The sequence below is a fragment of the Marmota flaviventris genome, chromosome 9, assembly GCF_047511675.1.
Source record: "Marmota flaviventris isolate mMarFla1 chromosome 9, mMarFla1.hap1, whole genome shotgun sequence".
Classification (NCBI taxonomy): domain Eukaryota; kingdom Metazoa; phylum Chordata; class Mammalia; order Rodentia; family Sciuridae; genus Marmota; species Marmota flaviventris.
Genome location: NC_092506.1, coordinates 57,279,167 through 57,304,617, shown reverse-complemented (window position 1 = coordinate 57,304,617; position 25,451 = coordinate 57,279,167). Strand labels below are relative to the sequence as shown.

Here is a 25,451-nt window from a genome sequence, read left to right as displayed (position 1 = left end):
ATATATGCCTTATACACATCGCCTAAAGGTAATTTTGTACAATAATTTTATACCTGCATTTTGACTGTGACACATCACATGAAGGTAGATATGTAATTTTCCACCTGTGGTGTTCTCATTTAAGACAAGGTTCTCCCAAGGGGACAGTAGAATCTCAACTCAGCCCAGTCAAGTTTTTCACTTATGCCATTGGAAAGAATTTCAGGATGGATCAAAAGCAAAGCAAGCACAAGCAAAGATTTACCAAAGGACAGCCAAGCAAAGGTATACATACTCACTCAAAAGGCAGAGTGCAGACACCTCTTGCCTCTCAGAGAAGAGGAGCAATGTACCTATGGTTGAGCTCTCTGACTAGATATAGGATTTTCCTGGGAAGGAATGTGGAGGTTCCTGGGTCAGCTTTTGTGAAAATTATATTCCATGTCAGTCACCTGATATTTGGGGTTCAGAATATTTCTTCTTGATTAAGCAGTCTAACCATAAATCAGTTGTGAACACATTGTTTAGGTCTTTTAATCTGGTGACATTTTAATTAGGTTTCTGTTCCAATGGATCTGGTACAAGCATATGCTAGAGGTTTTGATCATCTAACTAAACAGACAAGCATGACTGGTCTTGCTCACAGATCTGTGCCTCCATCTAGTAAAGATCTCTTTCTCCCTGAGAGTCCACCTATCACAGTGTCATTTCAATATTGTGGAGGATTTTGGATTTCAGATCTTTGAATTAGGGACCACAACCTATAGCAGCGTAAGCAGAAGTATACTTATAAAAATGGGCAAGGACCAGCTCATGAAAGGCCTTGAAGATAACATTAAAGATCCTGAGCTTTATTCTGAAGATGATGGGGAGACACTGAAGGGTCTGACTCAGGAGAGTAATGTGATCAGATTAGAAATTCGAATACTGGTCAGGGGGAAGATAAAGTCTAAAAGAAGACAAGCAGATATAAGTGTTTAAAAAAAAAAAAAAAAACCTGTAGAGATCAAATTGATATAACTTTCCATATTGGAGGGCTTGAGTGTTCTTGAGCCAATGAGGTCTCCCAGACTTCTGTGTAGATGATGATACTATTTGCTGGTAAAGAAAATACAGAAAGGGGGAGAATTTTTGAACCATTCCTAGTAGGGCTGCTACATAGCAGATACTCAGTAAATAACTGTTAAGTTGCAATGAAACTTATTTAAAAGGTAGAAGATAGATTGCTACTTTTGGAGTCCTTTTCAACTACAGCTCATCATAGTGGTCTGGGTTGTAAGAGGCTGGTAGGAGAGGCCTGGAAATGAATGTCAATCAAAAAGAACCCAGAGTAAAAAGAGGAATGATTAAAGAATTCTGGAAAACCCAACTCTTTTATGGAGGGGAGGGGGGGTCCCAGGGATTGCACTCAGGGTCACTTGGCCACTGAGTCACATCCCCAGCCCTATTTTGTACTTTTTAATTAAAGACAGGGTCTCACTGAGTTGCTTAGCAACTTGCTTTTGCTGAGGCTGGCTTTGAACTCCTCTGCCTCGGCCTCTGGAGGCCACCAGCTGGGCCAAAAACCCAACTCCTAAGAGGGCAGAGGAAGAAACTAAAAGACAAAAAAAAAAAAAAAAAAAAAAGACATCTATTGAGCACATACAACAAAGGACTGTACTAGGTTCTTAAAAAAATATGATTCTATGTCCCCATGAAGAAAGTGTTTAAGGAGCAAATGGCCAGCGGGATGTTCTATGTGCCACTGGAGTAGAGCCCAGAGTCAGGGGAAAGTGGCAAAATCATCTGACATTCAAGCCACTTCCAGTCCCAATATTGCCTATTCCTTGTACTGCCTTCCCCAACCCCACCCTCACCCTTTCACATGGAGTCTGAGTAGATGAAATAACTTTTATTGATTGTGAATGCAAGTAAGTGTAAGCTGCGCCTCTCCTGTTAGAGGACACAAGGTACTAGGCTGAAAAAAGGAAGGGAGGGCCAGGAACGGAGGGCCATCGCTGGGCAGTGGATGCAGGATTCGCTCCTTATTTGGGCGTGAATGCTGCATTCTGAAAGGATTTATTTTGGGATAAGGCATAGGCACAGGGGATTTGAGTAGCACCCAGCTATCAGGCTGCACTTTCTGTTTGAAGCACAGCTGCTTCAGCAGGCCCGGGTCTCTCGGGATCTTCCTCCGTGTCCTGCGGAGGCTCTGGCTCCACCGTGGATTCCAGCGTGGGCTGGACAGCTTCAGGCTGGCCTTCAGCGCTCCTGCCTGGCCCAAGGCGAGGCGGCTTGACTGGTGTGGATGGTGGCGCCGCAGGGCCTTTCCGGCCCGAAAGGGCCCTTCGAAGGTTTTGAACCTTCTGCAAACCAGTGCGCCGCAACCGCTGAGCTCTGGACTCCACCGGCTCTTCGTCAGAGCTCTCTACAACTTCGGCCTCTGGCTGCTCTCGGCTCAACTCCGACTGGTCCGCCAGATCCAAGGGCTCTGGCGCTTTCTGGAAGGCTCTGGTTGGGATTTCCGCCTCCTCCTGCATGTGACCACACAGAATTGACCCTGGCAGCCTCTTACCCAGGACCAGCCTGCGACCCACTCCTCAGTTACACAGGGAAAGCTTTCACAGTCAGAGTAGGGAAGAAAATGCAGGGCTGGGAAGGCCAGGGGGCGGAGGAGGAATGGGAGAGGAAAGGCTACGAATGAACTACAGAAGTACGTGAAGTAGATGAGACCTTGTTCGGGACATGAAATAAAGGTTAGTGGCCACAAGGGCAAGAACCAGTGGAGGCAGAATATTACCACGAAAAGCACTCCGGCCATTTGGGGGGATGGGTTGGGACTTAGACCAAATTCTGCCGACGTGTCTGAGCTCTGGGCGGGCGGGGATTGGGCGGGCGGGGCTCGAGCGTGTGAAGGCGGGATGGGGTGCTTGCAATTAGTGGGTGCGGCCCTGGAAGTCTGTTTCTCAGCTGCCAGCTGCGCGTGGGGTGGAGAATGCCTATAGGGTAGGCGGGTGAAATAGGGAGTCCCCAGAATGATGGCCTGAAGGCGGGAAAAGGTGCCAGATTGGGGGACTCCTGAGGTCACTGACCTTAAAAAGCAGGACGTGTAGCTTCCCGCGCGCCACCAGCAGCCCGTGGTTGGCCTCCAGTCGCTGCACCTGGGCAGCGCGGCGCACCGCCCGCTCCTGAGCAGCGTCGGCGTGCGAGCCCACGCGCTCCGCTTTTGCCAGCAGCTGTGCCAGCGTGTTGCTGGTGGTGTCGTGGCTGCGACTCAGCGCGCCCAGGCCGCTTTGGATGCGGCGTACGGAGCCTGCCAGGCCGCCCTGCCTCTGAGCAAGGCCGCCCTGACTCTCCTTCAGTGCTTCCAGCATGGTGGCCAACTTCTCCAGCAGGGTCACCACCGTCACAGCGTGCACCGGGCCCCCAGGAGGAGCTCCGGACGCAGGCCCGGTTTCCAGCGCGCTCTCCCCCATGATCCCTGACCGCCCTGCCAGCTCTCCCTGCGGCCGCTGGCTGCGCTCTGCGCTGGGGCCGCCTTTCCCCGGCTCCTCCCCAGCTCCCGCCGTGACTCAGGCAGGCGGAGTTGGCCTTTTCGGTGGGTGGAAGGGCAGGGGGAGGGATGTCTGTTGCGGGGTCCTTCCGAGGCGCTCCCGCTCCTGCTGCCCCGCCCAGGGGAACGGTCGAGAAGCAGGTTGGCCCAGCAAATCCTCTCCCTCTGAATATGCTTTCCCCTCCTCCCCGCAGTTGCCTAGTGTACCTCTTTCTGGAATGTACTTCCCACAGCATAGGGTGAGTCACGGAAATATTTATTTCATGCATTGTGTGGACATAAAAACTATGTTAGCACGGCAAAAGTATAACCAGAGGAGGACCGTCGCCTCTTGGCCTCCCACATCGCTGAAGACTACAGTCGGGCTGACCTCCGGTGGGGCACGTTGGACGGGAGGCCCTGGAATGATCCGTTACAGATCTAGGACTGCCTAGGCCCGAGGCTGCACTTTGTGAATAGTCAGACTGTGAATGTGAGCCAGGCAGGCGGTCGGGCGGGGCATCCTCTGGTATTTTCCTAACAGTCATTGCCAGGCATTGGCTGCAGGCTTTGTTTCTTGCTTCTCTGTTGGATATCATTATATTACTTTCTTACTGAACTTCTCTTTCTTTGGGCTTCATTGATGTAGCTCAGCGGTGTCTACCTCCTGCAACCCCCATGCTTGAGGGACAAGCAGGACACCTCTACTTTTGAAACCCTCAAAATATTAGGGTACTGGTATGTCTTTGTTTGATGGAGGATGGTTGATTACACATACACACACACACACACACACACACACACACACCCCTTTTCTGTAAATAGGTAAGAATATTTCCTGAGAGTGATGATTCGAAATTGCTGATGCTGTGGACAGGGAGAGAGTGAGCATGGAGGGTCAAGTTAATGATGTAAATTATGAATTTGAATGTCATTAGTTTGGAAAATCCCAGGCCTTGTTTTTAGCAAAACTAAGCAAATTGCTTGTGGTCTCACAAATTCAGGCAATTCTTTGATCCTGATCACTCTCCCTCTTCATCTCCTCATCTGACCTGTGAGAGTCATTTGATAACAACTGTAGGAGAAACTCATGTCACTCGGAGGATAGAACTCACCTGAAAGAACCTGATCTGACTTAAACATAGGAGTACAGTAGAAGATGAGCATCTGATGATGCTAAGTTGGTGCCTAACATCTAGAAGCTGATAGAGCCTGGTCCTTCTGCTTAACACAGAAGACAGACTGCCTTGGGAACCTGACGGGAATCACCATCTCTTCCAGTGGATCTACACTTGCCCAGAAAGGAACTCATTAGGGATGTGCCACTTAGAAAGATTTCAGATTGAGCAAACGAAATCCAATTCAAACATAAAGACTTTTTAAATGTGAGGTGGGCACAACTCTAAACCTTTTTCTCTACAGTTTCCTCAACTGCACCCACTGTTCCCACCCTGGCATCAGCTTCATTTTCAGACTGGGAGTAAGGTAGCTACAGTAATTTCGGGTCTCACATCTCCAGGTAGATCTAGGAGAAAGACAAGACCATTTTAAAATTTAGGACACTTATTTCCCAGAAGCTCCGTGTGACAGACTTTTTCTACTTGCCTTACTCTGAGTCATATAGCCTTTCTAGGAACAAATTCTATGGCCAGAAATGTGTTATATGTTGATAGGCTGAGGCCTTAGTTCCTTAACCAATCACTGACAAGAGAGCTAATAATTCCCCTTTAATAAATCAGGTCCATTTCTGGAGCAGGGTGAGTTCAGTTTCCTCAGAGTATATTGTGTACAGAAAGAAAAGTGAGTATCTCTACAAAAATCTGGGTACACTAGGAATGAGTAGTCAGATTTCCATTACTGTGACAAAATACCCAAGATAAACAACTTAAAAGGAAGAAAGATAAATTTTCCAAGGTTTCAGTTATTGGGAGGCCTGTGGCAAGGCAGTACATCATAGTGGGAGTGCATGGTGGAACAAAGTTGTTCACCTTATGGTGACTAAGAAACAAAAAGAGGGAAGAAGGGACCAGGGCTTTAATATTCCTTCCAAAAGCACACTACCTGTGACCCATCTTACTTTCACTAGGCCCCACCTCCAAAAGGTCCACCACTTCCCAGTAGCACCACAGGCTGGGGACCAATCCTTTAGCTTATGAGATTCCAGAGGATATTCACAGTCCAAACCATAACAGTAGTCACTCAAAGATATCTCCTACAGGAAGTCTGTGAAAGAAACCACAACCTTAAGGAATGGTGCTGAGGGAGTCCAGTGTATTTGGAAACAAGAACTACTTGTATAGATATTTTTCAATGGTATACAGGAGAACAAACACCATGTGTGACAGTGGCAGAGATTGTAATTAAGCTGCAATAAAACAGGAGACACTGAGAAGGAAACAGAAGCTGAAAAAAGCGAGGAAGAGTCCTCCCTGAGAAGCTTCAGAAGGAGCGTGACCCTGCCAACACCTTGATTCCACACTTCTAGCTTCCAGAACTGTGAAAGAATAAATTTCCATTGTTTTAATCCATCTGGTTTGTAGTAATTTGTTTTGCTGGTCCTGGGAAACTAACCCAGTTCTAACTTAAACAGTGGCTCTTCTTGTGAGTTTCCAACTTTACAGGGCCATCTACATTCAGTAGAAACTACTTCAAATTTTGAATCTGGATCTTTTTCCAGGCTATGATACACTCTCAGGATGTTGCAGCTCCCATTCACTCACAACGTAAACAACCAGATACTTCATAATGCACTGGGTTGCTAAGCTATTTCTGTAGATTAGGTGTAGTAAATGCACCACAGACTTATGGTACTTTCAACTTATGGCGAGTTTATCAGGACCTAACCCATTGTAAGTCAAGGAACATCTGTACACCCACTGGTTAATCGCCATCAGTATCAACACCCCCTCCAGTTAACTCTCTGGATATCTGAAGTTCTGTATAGGGAAAGTTAATAGAATCTGGAGACTCCCAATAGAATACAGACAATTGAACTAACAGTTGTCCAGATATAATGAGTGTTACAAAAAATTAGTGGGATAATACCGAAGTTGAGCTAACAAATACTTTTTAAAACCACATTTCTAGCCCTATTTTGTATTTTATTTAGAGATAGAGTCTCACTGAGTTGCTTAGGGCCTCACTAAATTGCTAAGGCTGGCTTTGAACTTGGGATCCTCCTTCCTCAACCTCCCGAGCTGCTGGGATTAGAGGCATGCACACCGTGACCGGCAACAAATGCTTTAAAAAAAAAAAAAAAACTAAAACAAAAGTATTGTCCAACCTGCTTTGTCAGGAAAACCTTTATAACCTGGCCTATCAACCATTAGTGATTTTAAAAAGTTCCCCTACACTTTTGTTAGTACTGGATGTACCTGGAATATATCTGCCTAAAAAGACCTGATTGATGGTGGCCCTCTGTCTCTACCAACGCCAAGAAGATCTGGGTGCTCTTTTTACTTTAAGTGACAGCAGAAAGGAAACTTCTGAAAGAAATAGATCAGGTTGCAGTGCCTTTGATGGTATCATTTTATATCTTTGTTTTCTTCATTTCTCAGTAGTCAGGTGCTCCACTAAATAATGGTGCAAAGATCCCCTGAAACAAAAGTGGCAGAAACAATGCAGTTCTTAACATCATACTCATGAAGAAGAGTATCAGGCCCTAGGTCTAGCAACCGGGAGAGATCCAGCAGACAGGAATTGCCTAGAGTAGTAGTACTTAAACCTATGACAGGTAATGAAACAGGAGAGATACCTCCTGCCACAACAAACAACAGTTAATAGATGCTTGGGCTGTGTTCAGTCTATGCTCCACCTTGGAATTCTGAGTGTGTGTGTGTGTGTTGTTGAGGTTCAAGCCCAGGGCCTTACACATGAGTGTTCTACCACTAAGCCAGCCTCTCACCTTAGGATAATGATGATGATGATGATGATGATGATGATGATGATGATTTTTGGCATCAGCCAGGGATTGAACCCAAGGGCACTTAACCACTCAGATATAATCTCAGCCCTTTGTGTGTGTGTGGGGGGGGGGGGGGTCTTTATTTTATTTTATTTTATTTTTTAGACAGGATCTTACTAAGTTGCTTAGGGCCTTTCCAAGTTGCTGAGGCTGGCTTTGAAATTGTAATCCTCCTGTTTCAGCCTTCCAAACTAGGATTATAGGCATGGGCCACTACTTCAGTGTCACCTTAGGATTCTTATAAACTCTATAAAAGACTGTATACTCTGAAAAGGGTTGAGAAAAGCCTTAGTGACAAACCTAGCCAAGTCATAAGACACAGTTTCATAAGTTCTGCCTGTTGAAGGTCATCTATCACAAGGGTCAGGGATGACACCTCTATAACAAAAGACAGGTTAACAAGAAAAAGGCACAACAATTTTATTTAACCAAAGAAGACTTCAAAAATGAAGACCCAGGGAAAACTATTTTTAAGTTAATGAAGAATGGATAGCCATGCAGAAAATTAATTAGACAATAGGGTATGCTGTAATAGGGGGACTGGAGAAACCCAGATTCTTCCTGGCCTCTCTGTGAAGCAGTCCTTTCTCCTGGGTAAGGGGAGGAACTTCCCTGGAAGGAGGATCTTCAAGGCAGACAGAGTGACCTTTCTAGGTTTGGGGGCTCACTTTCAGATAGAGGGATTCTAGTTTCTATGACTTTTCTTAAAGATGAATAATTCTGGTTTCTATGAATGACTTCAGGAGAATAGGGGGAGAAAGATGGTGGGAAACAGGAGGACAGGAAGTCAAAGAAGCCTTGCTTCCAAGGCTTTCCAATCTCCCTTAGTTCAAAGTATGTAAGATGCCAGGCACAGTGGTGCATACCTGTAATCCCAGTGACTTGGGAGGCTGAGGCAGGAGGAGTTTAAGGCCAGCCTGTGCAATTTATCAGGACCCTCTCTCAAAATTAAAAATGAAAAGTACTAGGGGTATGCTGTGTTCTATTCACAGTATTGGGAAAAGGAAGGGAAGTACTCAGTGTGCTAAAATGTCATACCTTGGGGAATCATTTTCTGGGCCTGAGTACACACTTTGGACCTATAGGTCAGAAGGAAAGATGAAAATGAGGCCTCTGTGATTTCTGCCTTTCCCATCAAGATGATTTGAGGATGTAGGGGAAGGACAAGGAAAGGTCTTATAAGGGAAAGTAGAGCAGATGTATTGAGGATTTTAGACTAAGGTAATGATTTTAGCAGCTGAGAATTACTCTTTCAGACAACTGCTGGCTTACTATTGGATGCTAGTGGAAAGATTCACCAGAGGTCTTTGGGTTATGTGTGCATTGGTACCCTTTGTCTTACATAGCAATACAGCCTAATAGTTTCTGATTGTTAAACAGAACAAAAATCTAAGAAAGGATGAGAGATGTCTATGTGAGTTCCTTATACAAGAAATATCCCTGACCCTAGGCATCACTTTCAGATGCTGGGACAAATCGGTGCACCCTTCAGGGGCTGAACCTTTGAATCAAAACATTTAGAACCACCCATTTAACAGAGAATGAGCCCCAGTGGACAGGCATTACCTTCCACCCTTTGTCATAGACATCCTGTGTACGGAAGAGGTAAGGCCATTCCACACAATAAGGGATATTTGTGCTACTGGCAATTAAAATAACTATAAATTTGGGGCAGCAGGAAATAAGTATTGCACTGACTCCAGAAATTAAAATGTCCAAATGGATGGAAGATCCCAGTTCAGTATTAGTATGACCAAGTGGTTGAAGAATGTCTTCAAAGGCAAGAAGCAGGTATATTGCTTACTCAAATGGCTATCTTTACACTTCATATTTTAGTGGATTGAACAATGTCTACCAGAAACATGCTCAAGTCCTAACTCCCAGTGCCTGTGAATGTGGCTTTCTTTGGAAATATAGTCTTTGCAGGCAGAATTAAATTAAGGATCTTAAGATAAGAACATCCTAAATTTAGGGGCAGGGGCTCTAAGTCTAGTGACTGATGTCCTTATAAGAAGAAAAGAAGACCCATAGATCAGAAAAGGAAATGAAGAGAAGATAAAGGCAGAGATTGGAGGGAAGCCAAAGCCATGGAATACCAAGGATCACCAGCAGCCATCATAAGTTAGGAGAGATGCATGGTACAGATTCTCCTTCATTGCCTTCCAAGGGTATGAATCCCTTCCCAAACTGATTTTGTGCCTCTGTCTTCCAGAACTGTGAGGAAAAAAAAAAAACATTTCTATTATTTTTAAGACAGGTAAGTTTCTGCCAGATGTGGAATCACGTGCCTATAATCCCACTGACTGGGGAGGCTAAAACAAGAGAATCACAAGTTCAAGACCAGCCTGGGCAAAGTGAGACCTTGTCTCAAAACAAATATAAGCCAGCGCAGAGGCACACACCTGTAATCCCAGTAGCTCTAGAGGCTGAGACAGGAAGATGGCGAGTTCAAAGCCAGCCTCAGCAATGGCAAGGTGCTAAGCAACTCAGTGAGACCCTGTCTCTAAATAAAATACAAAATAGGGCTGGGGATATGGCTCAGTGGTCAAGTGCCCCTGAGATTAATCCCCAGTACTTAAAACAAAATAAAACAAAAACAAAGCAGGTAAATTTGTGGTAATTTTTTACAGCAGCCCTAGGAAACCAATACACACATAGATGCCTACCAAGAGAATTATGGCAGAAAACAACAACAACAATGTAATGTAATGTAAATCAATAAATATGTAGTAGGTGGATGTTTTGTCCAAGGTTCACTGGGTACATCAGGGCACAATGCACCTGAGATGAGACCCAAATTGGCAGGAGCCCAGAATTTTGGAGGATATAATTGCTGCTAGAGCCAATTGTCAGGATGTGGGAGTTGGACTTCCTCCCAAAATTGTTCTGGGACATTCCAAAAGGCAAAAAGCCTGGAAGCAGTTACTGAATAGTCTATTGAACCTCTTTCTACAATTTACAGAATTCAAGGCATTCTGACAGCAGAAATGCCTAGCCTGGATTAGAGTTCATATTTTTTAGACAAATCACTGAGAAGATACCATCAAAGAACTGCAGTCCTCCACCTTAAGAGCTAATATGGAAATTCTCAACTACAGTCTCTGATCTAGTCATATATTTCACCACCCACATGATAGATGATAAAGTAGATCGCTTGGGAATGGTGAGCTTTACCTCTCACAAGCCATCCTCTGGTTTTCGTTTTATTTGTTTGTGGTACTAAGGATGGAACTCAGGACCTCTCCCAGTCTGAACAAGTGTTCTACCACTAAGCTACATCCCCAGTTCTTTTTAGTTTTTATTTTGAGATAGGGTCTAACTAAGCTGCTGAGGCTGGACTCAAATTTGTGATCCTCCTACCTCAGCTTCCCAACTAGCTGAGATTCCAGGTATGTGCCACTGCATCTGGCTCATAGGCAGCCCTCTGGACTGAAAGATAGAATGGGGAACTAAAGATTGACTTAAAAAGATGCCATAAGCAGCAACTCCAGAAGGGAGATGACTTAAAATTATAACTGCATACATGACACATACCTGTAATCCCAGCTACTTGGGAGGCTAAAGCAGGAGAATTGCAAATTCAAGGCCAGCCTGGGCAACTTAGAGACCCTAAAAATTAAAATTAAAAAAAAAAGGCTGAGGATATAGCTTAGTGGTAGAGTACCCCTGATTCCATCCCCTGTACAACCACCACCACCATGACCAAAAAAGAAAGAAAATGATGTAGAACTGCAGCTCTGCAACTTCTTTATCTTAGCACCAACATCCCCTATGTATCTGGGGCTGGGACTAAAGAAGGCAAAGTCACTTTGAGCCAGCCACCCAGTATCTACACCTGGAAAATAATTTGACTTATCAGATTTAGCACTACATTAGTTGGGTGATGTTTAGTTATGGAATTTTGTTTGAAAAATAACTATCATATGTTTGGTATCTGTTAAGTTTGAATCTTCAAATACCCCCCAAAGGCCATGTGCCAAAGGCATGATCCCAGCTAATGGTACTGTCTGGGAGTAGCAGAAATATTGGAGGGGGTGGGGCAAGTTGGAGGAATTAGATCACAGGAGGCATATTTTTGAAGGGCTTATTTTATTCCCAGTCCCACTCTCCACAGCCCCCCCGCAATAAATACCACTTCCTAACTACAATGAGGTGAGTAGCTTTGCTCCATCAAACCCTTCTGCCAGGATGTTCTGCCTCATCACAGACATAGAGCAATGAAAACAGCTGACCATGGACTGAAATCTCTGAATCTATGAGCCAAAGTAAATGTTTCCTCCTTTATACTGTTTTTCTCCAATGTTTTGTCACTGTGATGGAAAGGTGACTAACAGTATCTAAAGAAGAGATCGTTGTTATTCCATTCAGTTAAAGAAGTTGGGGCAGAGAGCTTACCTTGGGCAAAGGACAGCACTAGCCCTTTCATTCCATCCCACTGCAGAGCAATTGTTGTGTTTTAGCAATATTGTACAACACTAATTGCCCTATTGAATATTTCTCTCCGAATTGGATTCATTAGGTTTTCAGAAGCAGAACAGAAATTGCTCATAACCAGACCAAACGTATAATAACTAAGCCATACAGGTATGGCAGTTGAGAGACCTTGAAGAAGGTTAAAACATACATTTGAATAGGTCTGTAAGCTTACTTGTTTAGTTCAAAGGTGAAAATGATTCTGAGTCCTTGAAACTGAGAGCCCAGGTTATTGGCATCAGGATTCCTTTCTGTTAAGTATGATGACATCACAGTAATCCATTAAGGGCCCTGGAAGTAATATAGTATGCAAAATCAGTCTGCCATCTGCTAGTCAACTTGCATTTGTGGGATTGCAGCTAAATCAGGACTCCTTCTTATTAATGGGGAGTTGGATGAAGGAAATACTAGACATAGATAGGGCATAGGTTGTTTGTGTGTTTTTGTACTGGGAATTTAACTCAGGAGTGCTTTACCACTGAGCTAATCCTCAGCCCTTTTTTTTATTTTTATCTTGAAAATGGGGTTTCTCTAAGTTGCTGAGGCTGGCCTTGAACTTGAATAGGTCTGTAAGCTTACCTGTTTAGTTCAAAGGTGAAAAGATCCTCTTGTCTCAGCCTTTTGAGTTGCTAGGATTACAGGCATGGGCCACAGCACCTGGTTAGGCATAGATTTTAAGATGTCCTTCCTGTCAAATTACATCTAAGCCATATAATGAATGGGCTAAAGAGCAGTGAATAAAGTACTTCTTCCCCATAAGAAGGCAAATGACTGCTTCAGGACCTGAACTGCCTGAAATGCCAAAGGAGAGGAAGGAGAACTGGTCTTGGAGTCACATCCCCAGCAAAGTAGAATCAGTCAAAGGTTGATTTGCTTGAGAAGTTAATGTAGGTGGGGGGATGCTGTATAAGGGGCTGGAGCCATATTATTGATGTGGGCTAAAGATGAAAAAAGAAGAAAGATAGAGATGGGGAGGGGGAAGGAAAGGGAGGGAGAAGGAAGCAAGGAAGGAACTTACTCATATGTGTACTTCTACACGTAAAATTTGTACCAAGATATTAAGGAGACCATATTTTATGCTCTTACATGGTTCTATCTGAATGGGAAATTTTATGAGACAGAAAAATGTAATGTACAGCTGGTGCTGTACTTATTAAGGGTACAGATTCTAAATTGTGAATTCTCAAAGGAAAAATAAGAACTGCTCTCTGTACTTAATTTAGGATTTGTAGTATCCTCGGAAAACCAGCTTGGAGTGCCACCTGGTAAAGCTCGGAGGATCTACCAAAACACAAACAAACATACAAACCTGGACCCTGGCAAGATTAGAGGGATGAATTGGGAAACCCGAAAGACTGAACATTTCTATGGGTAAGAAGGCCTGTGGAGTCTTGATATGTGTCTCATGCACAGAGAACCTGTTACTGCTGCCTGATACGCTAATCACAAATAATGTGAGGAGCAAAAAAGTTTGTAGTTCAGCACTGTTCAATACAAATGTAATGTGTGTAATTTTTAATTTTAAAAAATTACATTTTTTTTAAAAAAAGCAAGTAAAGTTAATTTTACTAGTATATTATTTAACTCAATATATCCAACATATTATCATTTCATGAACTCTTTTTAAAAAGGATTTAGTGAGATATCTTACATATTGTTATGTCTCTGAAATCTGCTGTGTATTTTTTATTTACAGAACAACTCAATTCAGACACTGAATTTTCATTGGAAATAATTGGTCTACCTTTAGTGTTAGTTCATAAAATTTACAGTTGAAAGGTAAATTCATATACCCAAATTGTTCCAAATATGCTTAAGCTTTCAGTAGCTGAATTAAGCATCAGGAGGTTTGGGGGTGGGGTTTGTTTGTTTGTTTTGTTTTGAGGGATGGGGGCGATAAGGGAGTAATTGGGGTTTGGGGGTGTATTTTTGTTTGTTTGTTTTGTACTGGGGATTGAGCCCAGGAGCACTGAACCAATAAGCCACATCCCCAGCCCTTTTTTAATTGAAAGACAGGGTCTTGCTGAGTTGCTTAGAGCCTCATTAAATCGCTGAGGCTGGCCTTGAACTCATGATCCTCCTGTCTCATTCTCCTGAGCCGCTGGGATTACAGGCCTGTACCACCTTGCCCAGGGAGTAATTGTTTTTGTTTTCCTAGAACTGGGGTTTGAACCCAGCACCTTGCACAAGCTAGGCAAGTGCTCTAACAAAGAACTACAAACCTAGTCCTTCAGTTTTTAAGTTTAGATTTAAACTATTAAAATTAAATAAAGTGGAAAGAGAAAGGAAAGTCAAAAGTCAATCATGCAGGAGACTCATGCTTATTAGATTTATGCCTTTTTCTCAATTTTGGTAAAAATTGACTCCTGGGTAGATAATAAAGTCATAGAATGAAGAACCCAATCTCACACAGGAAGTAAAAGGTGGAATCAATGTCTAAGGCTCTAAATTTCCTTTGAAAACGGAAATTGTCTCCATCAGCTGAAACCCATTTAGGCAACTGAACCCTGAGAGTACATCCTCTAGTCTGGAGTTACTGACCCATGTCTCAGAGCTCAGGACCACTTCAAAGGCAGTCTTGAAATACGGGAGGACAGAGGTAAACTTGGTCCCTCCCTCACTGTCCAGCAAAGCAGATAACTTTTTCTGGCCCTCTCCATATTTCTTCCCTTCTGTGGCCCTATCTACTTGCTGACACCATCTTTTTCCTCATAACAGTTAATCCTCATTTTGTGAACTCAGTATTTGCAAATTAATCTATTCAAATTTATTTGTATTTCTATTTCAGAGTGCTTTTGTGGTCATTTGCAGACATAAAGTGACAAAGTCTGAGTTACCAAAGAGCACTCATTCCCAGCTGAGGTCTAACAAAGCAATGCTCTGCCTCCCCCCCCCCCCCCCCCCGCCACACACACACACATATATTTTTGTTTAGTTAGCCCTTTTATTACTTACTACCAATTCACTCTTTTAACTAGTCCTATTATTTATTTATTTGTTTTTGTATTTCAAAAAATTTAGTTGATACACAATATGTATACATATTTATGGGCCACAATACAATAATTTGATACAGGTGTGCAATATGTAATGATCAAGCCAGAGTAATTAGTGCTTCCATCTCCTCACTTATCATTACTGTGTGTTAGGAAGCTTCAGACTCTTATTCTCCAGTTATTTCTAAATATATCATAAATTAATGTGGATTATATTTACCCTAATAGGCTATAGAGCACTCAAAATAATCCCTTCCCTCCAAGTGTATTTTGGTAGTTGCTATCTGACCTTTCTATCTCTCCCACCACCTAGTCTCTAGTGACCACTGTTCTACCCACTTCTTCTATGAGAATGACATTTTTAGCTTCTACAAATGGCTGAGAACATGTGGTTTTTGTGTTTATGGGCCTAGTTTATTTCAGTGATATTCTCCAGTTCCATCTACTTGATGCAAATGACAGGATTTCATTTTTTTATAACTAAATAATATTTCATTGTGTATATATACCACATTTTCTTTAGCCTTTCATCTGTCATTGAATACCACAATGAATTCCATATCTTGGTTACTGTAAATAATGCTTCAAGAAACACTGAAGTGCTGGTATCTCTTTGATACAATTATTTAATTTTCTTTGAATATATACTCAGAAGTAGGATTGTCGGATCACACAATAGTTCTGGTTGTTATTTTCGGGGAACCTCCATACTGTTTTCTATAATAGCTGTACTAATTCACATTTCCACCCATAGTGTGTATGAGTTCCCCTTTCTCTTCATCTCACCATCATTTGTTTTTTGTCTTTTTACAATAGCCTTTCTAATGGGTAAGATGATATTCATTTTGACTTGGATTTGCATTTCCCCAGTGACCCGTGTTGCCGAGCATTTTTTCATAAAATTTTGGGGCATTCATTTGTGTAATTCTGAGAAATGTGCATTCCAGCCATCTGTCCATGTTTTAATCAGATTATTTGCTTTCTTGCTGTTGAGTTGTTTGCATTCTCTATATATTCTAAATATTAATCCTTTCTGGATAAACAGCTTGCAAATATCCTCTCCCATTCTGTAGATTAACTCTTCACTCCATTGTTTCCTCTGTTGTGCAGGAGCTTGCTAATTTGGTACAATCCTGCTTGTTTATTTTTGCTGCTGCCCCCCCCCCCCTTTTTTCAGCTTTTGTACTGCAAACAAATGTACTTTTTGTGGTCTATGTTGTGCCACATTTTTTGCATTTTTGTTGGTGGTTTCACTGTTTATAATACCCCCCACACATAGTGCTGATGGGCTGGCTACTGTTCCTAAGCAAAAGGCTGTGATGTGCCTTGCAGAGAAAGTACACATATTAAATAAGCTTCATTCAGGCATGTGTTATGGCGCTGATGGCCTTGAGTACAATGTTGAAAAATCAAAAATATTTATCAGGCATAAGGTGTTTTCAAACAGAAACACATATCAAACAAGGTTATATCACTAATTGGCTGATGTGTCCATACTTATACAGTAAACTAACTGTTTTCCTTAGGAGTAATGATTCAGTATTCACTAGTCAGTATTTGCAGTGACTTTTTTAAACATAATTTACATTAAGGGAATTGAATTTAGATGTATGTGTGTATATAAAATTAACACATACTTTAAATACATTAATAATATAAATATACAGGCATATATAGTTATAAAAATATTAGTGCAATTTTCTATTTATTCCTCTTATGACCTGCATATTAGCTGAGTCTACCTTTGTCCCTTGAAAATCTTAGTTTGGACCCTACCGAGTCCATAGCCTTTGAACATCTAAAGTTCTCTCAGAAATGTTTAGCAATTCTCAAACTCTGTTTTTTCCACTCCATTTCCCAGCCCATTCCCTAGAGGGTAGCCACTCTTCTGACTTCTAACAGAATTGATTTTTGTTAGGCACAGTTTTAAGGCTTTTGTGCATATTAATTCAATTAATCCTTACTATTCCATTTCACAGTGAGGATTGGAGAAATATAGAAGTTAAATGGTTACTTGCCCAGATAGCACTACTGATAAATGCAGAGATGGGATTCAACCCAGGCATCTGCTTCTTAAACAAATAAACTATGCTCCCAAAATACAACCACAGCTAGAGACAGTAAAATAAACTTATTGGAAAAGAAACGCTAACCACCAAATTATTATTTGCATATAACTTCAAATGTACTCTTTCCTTTTATTTCTTCTCACTACCCAGTGAGGAAACCACGAGGATCAGAGAGGGAAAGGAAGGTGCCCAAGAGCCACAGTTGTAGGTGGCAGAGTTGGGATTGGAGCCCAGTACAAAATAAATTTCATCTTCATATTCACAGAGGAAGAAATTGAGGCCAGGAGGGCCTAAACAAGTTACAATCCCAACCCTCCAGATGGCCCAGCAAAGTGTTCTGCACAAAGATGATGTTCAACTTGCATGAGGTCCTTCCTCTTGACTGAATGATTAGATGCTAATTGACTCCTCAGATCACTTGAGGCAGCCTGGAACCTCAACTGTACTGACACTGATAACAGGAGATTTGTAGGTGTCTAAGATTGCCCAGAAACCTAGCAAATAAAAATACAGAACATCCAGTGAAATTTGAACTTCAGATAAATGACAAATTGAGTTTAAGTAGGTCTCATGAAATATACTTTTAAAAAGTTATTCATTTGTTTATATGGAATTCAATTTTAACTGGGCATCCTGTATCTTATCTGTCAACCCAATCCATGAATTAGACAGACACTGGAGGAAGAAAACAAAAGAATGAAGGAGAAGAGTGAGGCAGAGTGAGCAAGGAAGAGGCACTCCAAATTTGAGGAGCCAGAGGGACTGACTTGTGGGTACTTGGTCTGTCCTGACACCCACAACAACCTTAGGAAGGGGCAGAAGAGCACCCACCTGGTTCTGGAAGGTCAGAGCTCCTATCCACACATCTGGGTTCGAATTCTACCTATGCTGCTCCATGTTGTGCGTTATGGATCATTCACTTAGTTGAGAGCTTGCTGTTTATAAAAAAGAATTGAAAAATGACACTGATCACACTAATGTCACATACTCAATTATTTTTTCCCCATCCATATGTTTGTTCTCTCATTGTGGAACTCTGTCCTAAAATGAAAGGAAATTAAAAAAAAAAAAAAAAAAAGGTTGTGATGCTTCCATTAGTAAGGCAGGGTGGCACACACCTCTGATCCCAGTGGCTGAGGAGGCTGAGACAGGAGGATTTCAAGTTCAAAACCAGCCTCAGCAACTTAGTGAAATGCTAAGCAACCCAGTGAGACCCTGTCTATAAAAAAAAAAAAAATTTAAAGTGTTGGGGGTGGCTCAGTGGTTGAGTGCCCCTGAGTTCAATCCCCAATACCAAAAAAAAATTGTAATGCCTCTGAATGCTGAACATTTTTGATGATCACACATGACTGGCAGCAAGGAGAAACTCAGATGGGTTTGATAAGCAGGACTATACCCTAATATACACAGAGAACTGGCTGTGAATCCTCTGTCTTGCTGTTCTCCACTTACTCACTGGGTGACTCTAGCTACATCTCTTACTCTCTCTAATCTTCAGGAATAATGGAGGCTTGCTGCCATTCTATGAGTAGCAGCTAAAAAAATTTCCCAAGACTGTCCCAATGTGGTCAGGGGACACAGCTTTTTACTCAGCTCAGCTGCAGTACTTTTCTGGAATGCTCATCACTAAAATTAAAGAGGATATGAAACACATGAGTTCCCTGCCCCTCACTCAACCATCATTCCTCAGACAAGTATGCAGATATTATACAGTCATCCTGCAGTACCCACAGAGGGCTAGTCCATGAACCTCCACCATGATACTAAAATCTTCAGGTGTTTCTCAAGTCCCTTGTATAATAATGTATTATTGTATTTGCAAACAGCCTTCACATTCTCTAGATTATTTATAATACCTAATATAATATAAATGTTATATAAATAGTTGTTGTACTGTATTTTTTAGGAAGTGATGACAGGAAAAATGTCTGTATGTGTTCGGTAGAGGCTGAATTAATCATCAGAGATCTAACTACACTGCACATGAATGAGACGCTAGGAGAACAGTGCTCAAATGAGCACAGAAGAGACTGAAGTCTATGAAATGCAAGAAGCTGCAGTAAAATGTGCCTACTCATTACCTCATTCAAATGGATGCAGTGTTGTGCTCAGCTCAGTATATGGCAAATTCATGTTCTGCCTTTTAGAACTTTTTAGAATTTTTTTCTGAGTATTTTTTATATAAGCATTTGATTGAATCTGTGGATGTGGAGCCCATGGATACAGACAGCTGATTGAGTAACCACACTAACAAGCCATCCAAGCACCTGATGGATGGATGCAGTATGACCCAAAACCCATTTCCTAAATGTTCTAAGCACTCTCAAAAATATATATGTTTGCCAGGCACAGTGGTTGCATGCCTGTAATCCTAGCAGCTCTGGAGGCTGAAACAGGAGGATAGCAAGTTCAAATCCAGCCTTAGCAAAAGTAAGAGGTGCTAAGCAATTCAATGAGAACCTGTCTCTAAATAAAATACAAATAGGCCTGTGGCTAGGGCTCAGTGGTCAAGTGCCCCTGAGTTCAATCCCTAGTGCCAAAAAAAAAAAAAATATATATATATATATATATATATATATATATATATATATATATATATGAGACACGGATTATCTTGACTATAGGATTATTTTATTAATATAATTTTTAGGAAATATAGTGAAAATTCTGCTTGCCAAAATAGCAGAATCCTATCTGTCTATACAGTGAAAGCGCAGGATGTTCATCGATGTTCATTGATGTTTCCCAGCCTTGCCCAGGGAAAAGGGATGTGATAGTAATGAGAAAGATGAGTATTTTGAGTTTAAAGCATGCAGTTTTGACAGGAAAAGTAAATGTATCCAGGTATGGTGCCACATGCCTATAATCCCAGTGGCCTGGAATGCTGAGGCAGGAGGATCACAAGTTCAAAGCCACCCTCAGCAATTTAGTGAGGCCCTAAGTAACTTAGCAAGACTCTGTCTCAAAATAAAATAAAAAGGTCTGGGGGAGTGGTTCAGTGTTTAAGCATCCCTGAGTCAATCCCTGGTGGAAAAAAAAATGTAACCTTGCACTTGTTTGCAACTTGTTGCCACAGATATTTTAGTTCTTAGTTTTAATAACATGTATACAACACAGAAGAGCCTAGACAAAAAAAAAAAAATGTTGAATCTAGACATAAAAGGGCCCAATCTAAATTTGTTGCTTGAAAAAATAAACAAACAAACCAAAAAAAAAAAAAAAAAAGTTTGCTTTGCTAAACAAGGCAAAGTACCACTTAAAAGAGGACCATGTTTGCAATGACCCTGAGGAGTAATCCTGTTAATAAGCGTTAAGCCTCTGTTTCTTATGATGCAGACTTGAGAGAAATAGACCTGTGAAGATAATGTTTGGAGTGTGGAAAACATAGTAAATATACTGAGTCTGGTCACAAGCCAGGCCTACAATGTTTGGAACATGGGGATCCTATTAGTTTAATTAATATGCCTTGGCTTTCCTAAACCCAGTACCCTTGGAAGAACACAAGCAGCAGTCAGTGCAAGAGAAGTCACCATCACTTTCGTTGCTGGACATACCCACCCTGAAGAAGAGACTCCAGGCCATGGAGAAATGCTGGCAGCAAAGATTGACAGTGAGAGGAATCATGCCCTGCTTTGACTTATGTCTGTTTCATCCTCTGTAAATAATTCTTTGCTTAAGGCTCCTCAAGGCTTAATTTGTTTTATTTACTTAAGCAGGTTAGTGGGAGGAAACAACTATTTCTACAACTGAAATATATAGTCTTGCCCCCATTCCAGGCTAAATATAGGACTTAATCCTCTATAAGGTGCCCAAAGAGTCATTGGCTGAAACTGAACACAGTTACCATAGGGAAACCCCACAGCTTGTCCATGTAGGGTGCAAGCCTTGCTGGACCAGAGTCTTGAAAAAAGAGGATTGTCCGATTATCCCATGTGATCTGTCCTCTCAGAGTAGCCTGCTGTGCTTAGTCCTTGTGCTCCCCAAGTTAGGGACTCCCTTTTTCATTCCTCAATCAATTGGGGAGGGATCTTTAGAATAAGGGGAATAAAGAAACAAGATTTTTCCAGGGACAGTGGCATGGATCTGTAATCCTAGCAACTTGGGAGACTGAGGCAGGAGGATCACAAATTCAAGGCCAGCCTCTGCAACTTAGTGAGTCTCAAAATAAAAATAAAAATGATCTGGGAGTGTAGCTCCTTGGGTTCAACCCCCACTACCAAAGAGAGAGAGAGAGAGAAAGAGAGAAGAAAAAGAAACAGAATTTTAAGTAAAAGAGGGAGGGAAGGAGGTAGTGAAGAAGAGAGAAATTAGTTAAGATTTAAGTTAAAATCACAGAAAAGAGAGTGGATTAAATATATATCATATATACATATATACAATGAAAAACAGTAAAAAAAAAAGCTAAATGTAAAATCAAATTTAACAAGCTGATGCCAATTTAATAAGAAACTGATGGTTAAATTTAAGAAGTAAAACTGGTCTTTATTTTGTCTGTCCTCTATAATCTATTTCATGTTGTCCATGCTTTTAACCAGTTTGCACCAAATGAACTGACCCAAATCTTACACTTCAAAAGTCTGAACCTTTGGTGAATTAGGCTGGAATTATGCGAAGTGTATAATTAACCTTTACCTCCAGACACACAGTATAAGCCATCATAAAAATCATGTCTCTGACATCCTATCCACATTCCTCCAGGCCTTTGTTAAAATGGGTCCTATTCAAGTGCCACTTTTGTGCAATGAACTTAAGTCCACTGAGCTATTCCCAGAATGAGAGCCTTCACCACTATGGACCATGCAGCAATGCTGGGGACACACCCACATACTTCTGAGGCTCTATGCTTGCAAACCTACCTGCCAGAATCCATTTCTCTTCTAGAGAGGGATGAGTTGGTTGCAAGGAACAGAAATTATCTCAGTTAACTTATGTGAAGATGGGTTTATCATAAAAGAATGTTGGCAGCCAACTCAGCTTCCAAAGTGGACTGTTGAAACAATTTATTGAGTCTGGAGCTTTTCCTGAATTAACAAAAGGGAGGAGCCATTAAAGGATAATATAGCTTATTTATTATTTCAATAGCTTCCCAGGCAGAACAGGAAAGAAACCAGACCTCTTTTCTGCACAATAATGGGACCCACTAACTCTGGGGAAAAGGCAAGATGTCCTTCTAATTGAGGAAATATATCCTTTTTCAATATGAGTTTAGACTGTACTCTCTAAAAATTAATGTCTGTTCCTAGGAGCTGTGCATGAGCTAATATAACAACTCTATTAATCAAATGAACTAACCTGAATCCTGCTCACACATATGGGAACAGCAAAAAGGAAATCTAGCCAGGAAAATCTAAACCCGCAACCAACTACAGACCCAGAGGCTCTTCTCCTACCTATCCCACCCCCACCTGCACCCCCATACACACAATTTTGGGAGACATGAGTGGCAAGAGACATCATTTTTAACTAGCCTAAGTACTGAGGATCCTACTTCAACTTGACACATGCAAAATTAAGACACTGGGATAGAGTAGGAGTGATGAATTAGAGAGAGAGAGAGAGAGATCTAAGAAGTAGCATCCCTTTTTGTGAATACGTATGGGATTTTCTCCAAGCCAATTAAAGTTTCTAAGGTACTAAACTTAAAAACGAGGTCCAACTTAAAAACGAGGTCCAAGGAAAGAGAAAACTGTAAATCTAAAAGCCAGGGAGCTTGTGAAGGATCTGAATCTGTAGGTACCATCCGTGTGAGAAGTGAAGAGAAGAATCGAAGTTAGGGGTGCTTTGTTCTCTCCTTGACATTGAAGCACCCTTCTCAAATTGTCTCAACTCTCCAGTCCAAAGTCCCAGACACTCTGATACCCTCACACCACACACCCACTCAGGCTACCCACTTCCCTTCTTTTCACTTTGATTTTTTCTCAAATATCTGGGAGCCAACACCACCTTCACCAATTTTCACAAAGAAATGCACTCTGTAGATTTTGAGAATTAGTCATGGGAAGTGTGACATCAATGTCACAGATTCTATCCCTACACATACACACAAACACACACTTACTTCCTGACTTCCTTTTCTTCCTCTCCAGAGTAATCGGCAAATGTTTTTCCTTTCTCTTGAAGATGTTTGGCCTATTGGTTTAGTCAGATTTTTTGCTGTTGTGACTAAAAGACCAGACCAGCACAACTGTAGAGGAGGAAAGGTTTATTTGAGGGCCCACAGTTTTTGAGGTTCTAGTGCACACAAGGCTGGCTCCATTCCTCAGGGCTCAAGGTGAGGCAGGACATCAAATGGAAGAGTGTGGCAGCTTACTTGGTGATCAGGAAGCAGAAAGAGAGACTCTGCTCACCAGATACAAATATACGCAAGGTTATGCCCCAATTCCCACTTCCACCTTACTACTTCAGCTACCATTCCCCATCAGTGGATTAAATCAGTGATTGGGTTAAGACTCTCACATCCCAATAGTTTCTCCTCTGAACCTTCTTGCATTGTCTCACACATGAGATTTGGGGGCCACCTCACATCCAGACCATGACACCTATGCTCAGTTTCCTTGTTTTATCAGCTTTTACCTAAAATGAGCTTGTCCTGAAAAAACTACAGTATGATCAAATCTGGTAAGTATTATTTCCTCCTTCTCATAAACCTAGGGTCAAATGACCATCTTACAGAATCTAAGGACAAGAAAAGTCTGCAGACTAGACTAAGGTCAGAGAGCCAAGCCTCTCCCTCTGATCCTCTAGAGCCTTCTGACCTTTTATTCCCCTCTCTTTTCTATGTGCCTGCTCCATTCTGCTTCCTCTGAATCTGGGCTTCCTGTGGCTACTTTCCAACAACACATGGTGTTAAAATGGCCATCCTAATTCAGCAAAATGCCTACCACCAAATGATTTCAGTAATTGTGTCTTAATAGAATTTCTTTTCTTTCTCTTTTTTTGTTTGTTTGTTCGTTTTGTTTTGTTCTGATTTGATTTTTTTGTTTGGTTGTACCAGGAGCATGCTTAACCACTGAGCTATATTCCCAGCCCATAAAATATTTTTTATTTTAAGATCTCATTAAGTTTCTTAGAGCCTCACTAAATTGCTGAGACTGGTCTCAATCTTGAAATCCTCTTGCCTCAGACTTTAGTTGCTGGGATTACAGGCATGAGATAACACACCCGGCCTTTTGTAGAATTTCTTGAGAGAGGAAGAGAAGGAACATACAACTGGAAGCCTTGGCTCAGATCTAATCAGCTGTTGCCAGGGGGTGAGGGAAGGAGATAAATATGGTATATACAGTCAATTCTTCCAGAATCTGTGGGCAAGGTAGGTACATGGAAGTTTTCTTGATCGAAGTACCTAGCCTACTTATCCTTAGTTTTTGAAGGATTTGGGACTCTAATAAATTAGACCCTGCCCAAGTTCTGAACCAATTGAGGGGGGAAAGAAAAGCAAACGAATAAGACAAATGAGAGATTAAGATAACATTACTAATAAAGTTGATATTAACAAACATGGCCTACATCATTTATCAAATGGATTTCATAATCTTGAACCCCAAGATTAAGAAGACTAACTCATCTACTCACAGAATGTACAAGAAAATTATAGCTGTCCTCCCCTTTCATTTATATAGATGAATCAATACTGATCACGAATTGATAATTATTAAGGTGGGTTATGAGTATGGATCTTTATACTATTGCATCAGTGTCTCTCCCATTTTAGTACTCTGCACCTAACATCTTTTGGGGAAAAGTTCAATCATCCGCTTATATCTCCTCCTTCCTCTTTCAGACAGAAATATCTGAAGGATTTCTGTTTTTCTTCAAAGTTTAGAAAGTTGCCATAATGCCATCTAGAAAGGTCATTAGGCCTTTTCTAAGGGATTTTTCATTCCCATCCTGTCTGCTCAAATTTTTCTAAATTCAATATCTATTGAGCCCAAAGCTGCTGGCACTGGATTACACCCCAAATACGTGCCTGTCCTGACTTCCAAGACTGGTGCTCTGGAGTGTTGGAATGAGAGAAAAAGGCATTTTTCATTCTGTTCCCTAAAGTGGCTGCAGCTACTACCTCCTGCGAGTAATTCTTTTAGGCTCAAGAAACCTGCTTCCTAGGGACGTTTCTCCCTACTCTCTGCATTCATTCCCACTAGAGAAAGACCGTTCCCAATTCCTGAACTGAAGATGCTGTTAACATTTGGGAACTTGGGCCCCAATTAGTAGGGTAATTACCTTGGATACAAGATTTCCAGCGCTAAAATGAGGAAAACCTGAATGGATGGTCAACTAGCTCAGGCCTAATAAATACCTGTTAGTAACTCAGCCATGATCTTCCTCAAGACAGTGTCTTTTCTTGCCTTCTGATTAGTCCAGGCCTTGAGAATCAGTTCTTTCTGCCACTTGGACATTTCTCCTCCTCCTCTTTCCTCTTCTTCTTCCTTTTCTTCTCCTATACTGGGGACTGAACCCAA

General features: G+C 41.7%; 1 protein-coding gene and 1 long non-coding RNA gene across 2 annotated transcripts; one reads left to right on the top strand and one right to left on the bottom strand.

Moving 5' to 3' along the window:
• Positions 1-1,855: 1,855 nt before the first annotated feature.
• Positions 1,856-3,578, bottom strand: Cavin3 (caveolae associated protein 3). Its single transcript, XM_027919952.2, has 2 exons — positions 3,051-3,578; positions 1,856-2,492 (listed from the first exon to the last, which is right to left on the bottom strand). The coding sequence occupies exons 1-2, from the start codon at positions 3,432-3,434 to the stop codon at positions 2,088-2,090; spliced, it is 789 nt and encodes a 262-aa protein (XP_027775753.2). The 5' UTR covers positions 3,435-3,578; the 3' UTR covers positions 1,856-2,087.
• LOC139706883 (uncharacterized) lies at positions 2,488-20,918 on the top strand. Its single transcript, XR_011708569.1, has 3 exons — positions 2,488-2,714; positions 13,151-13,298; positions 20,478-20,918. It is a non-coding gene; the product is annotated as an uncharacterized lncRNA (long non-coding RNA).
• The last annotated feature ends 4,533 nt before the right edge of the window (positions 20,919-25,451 follow it).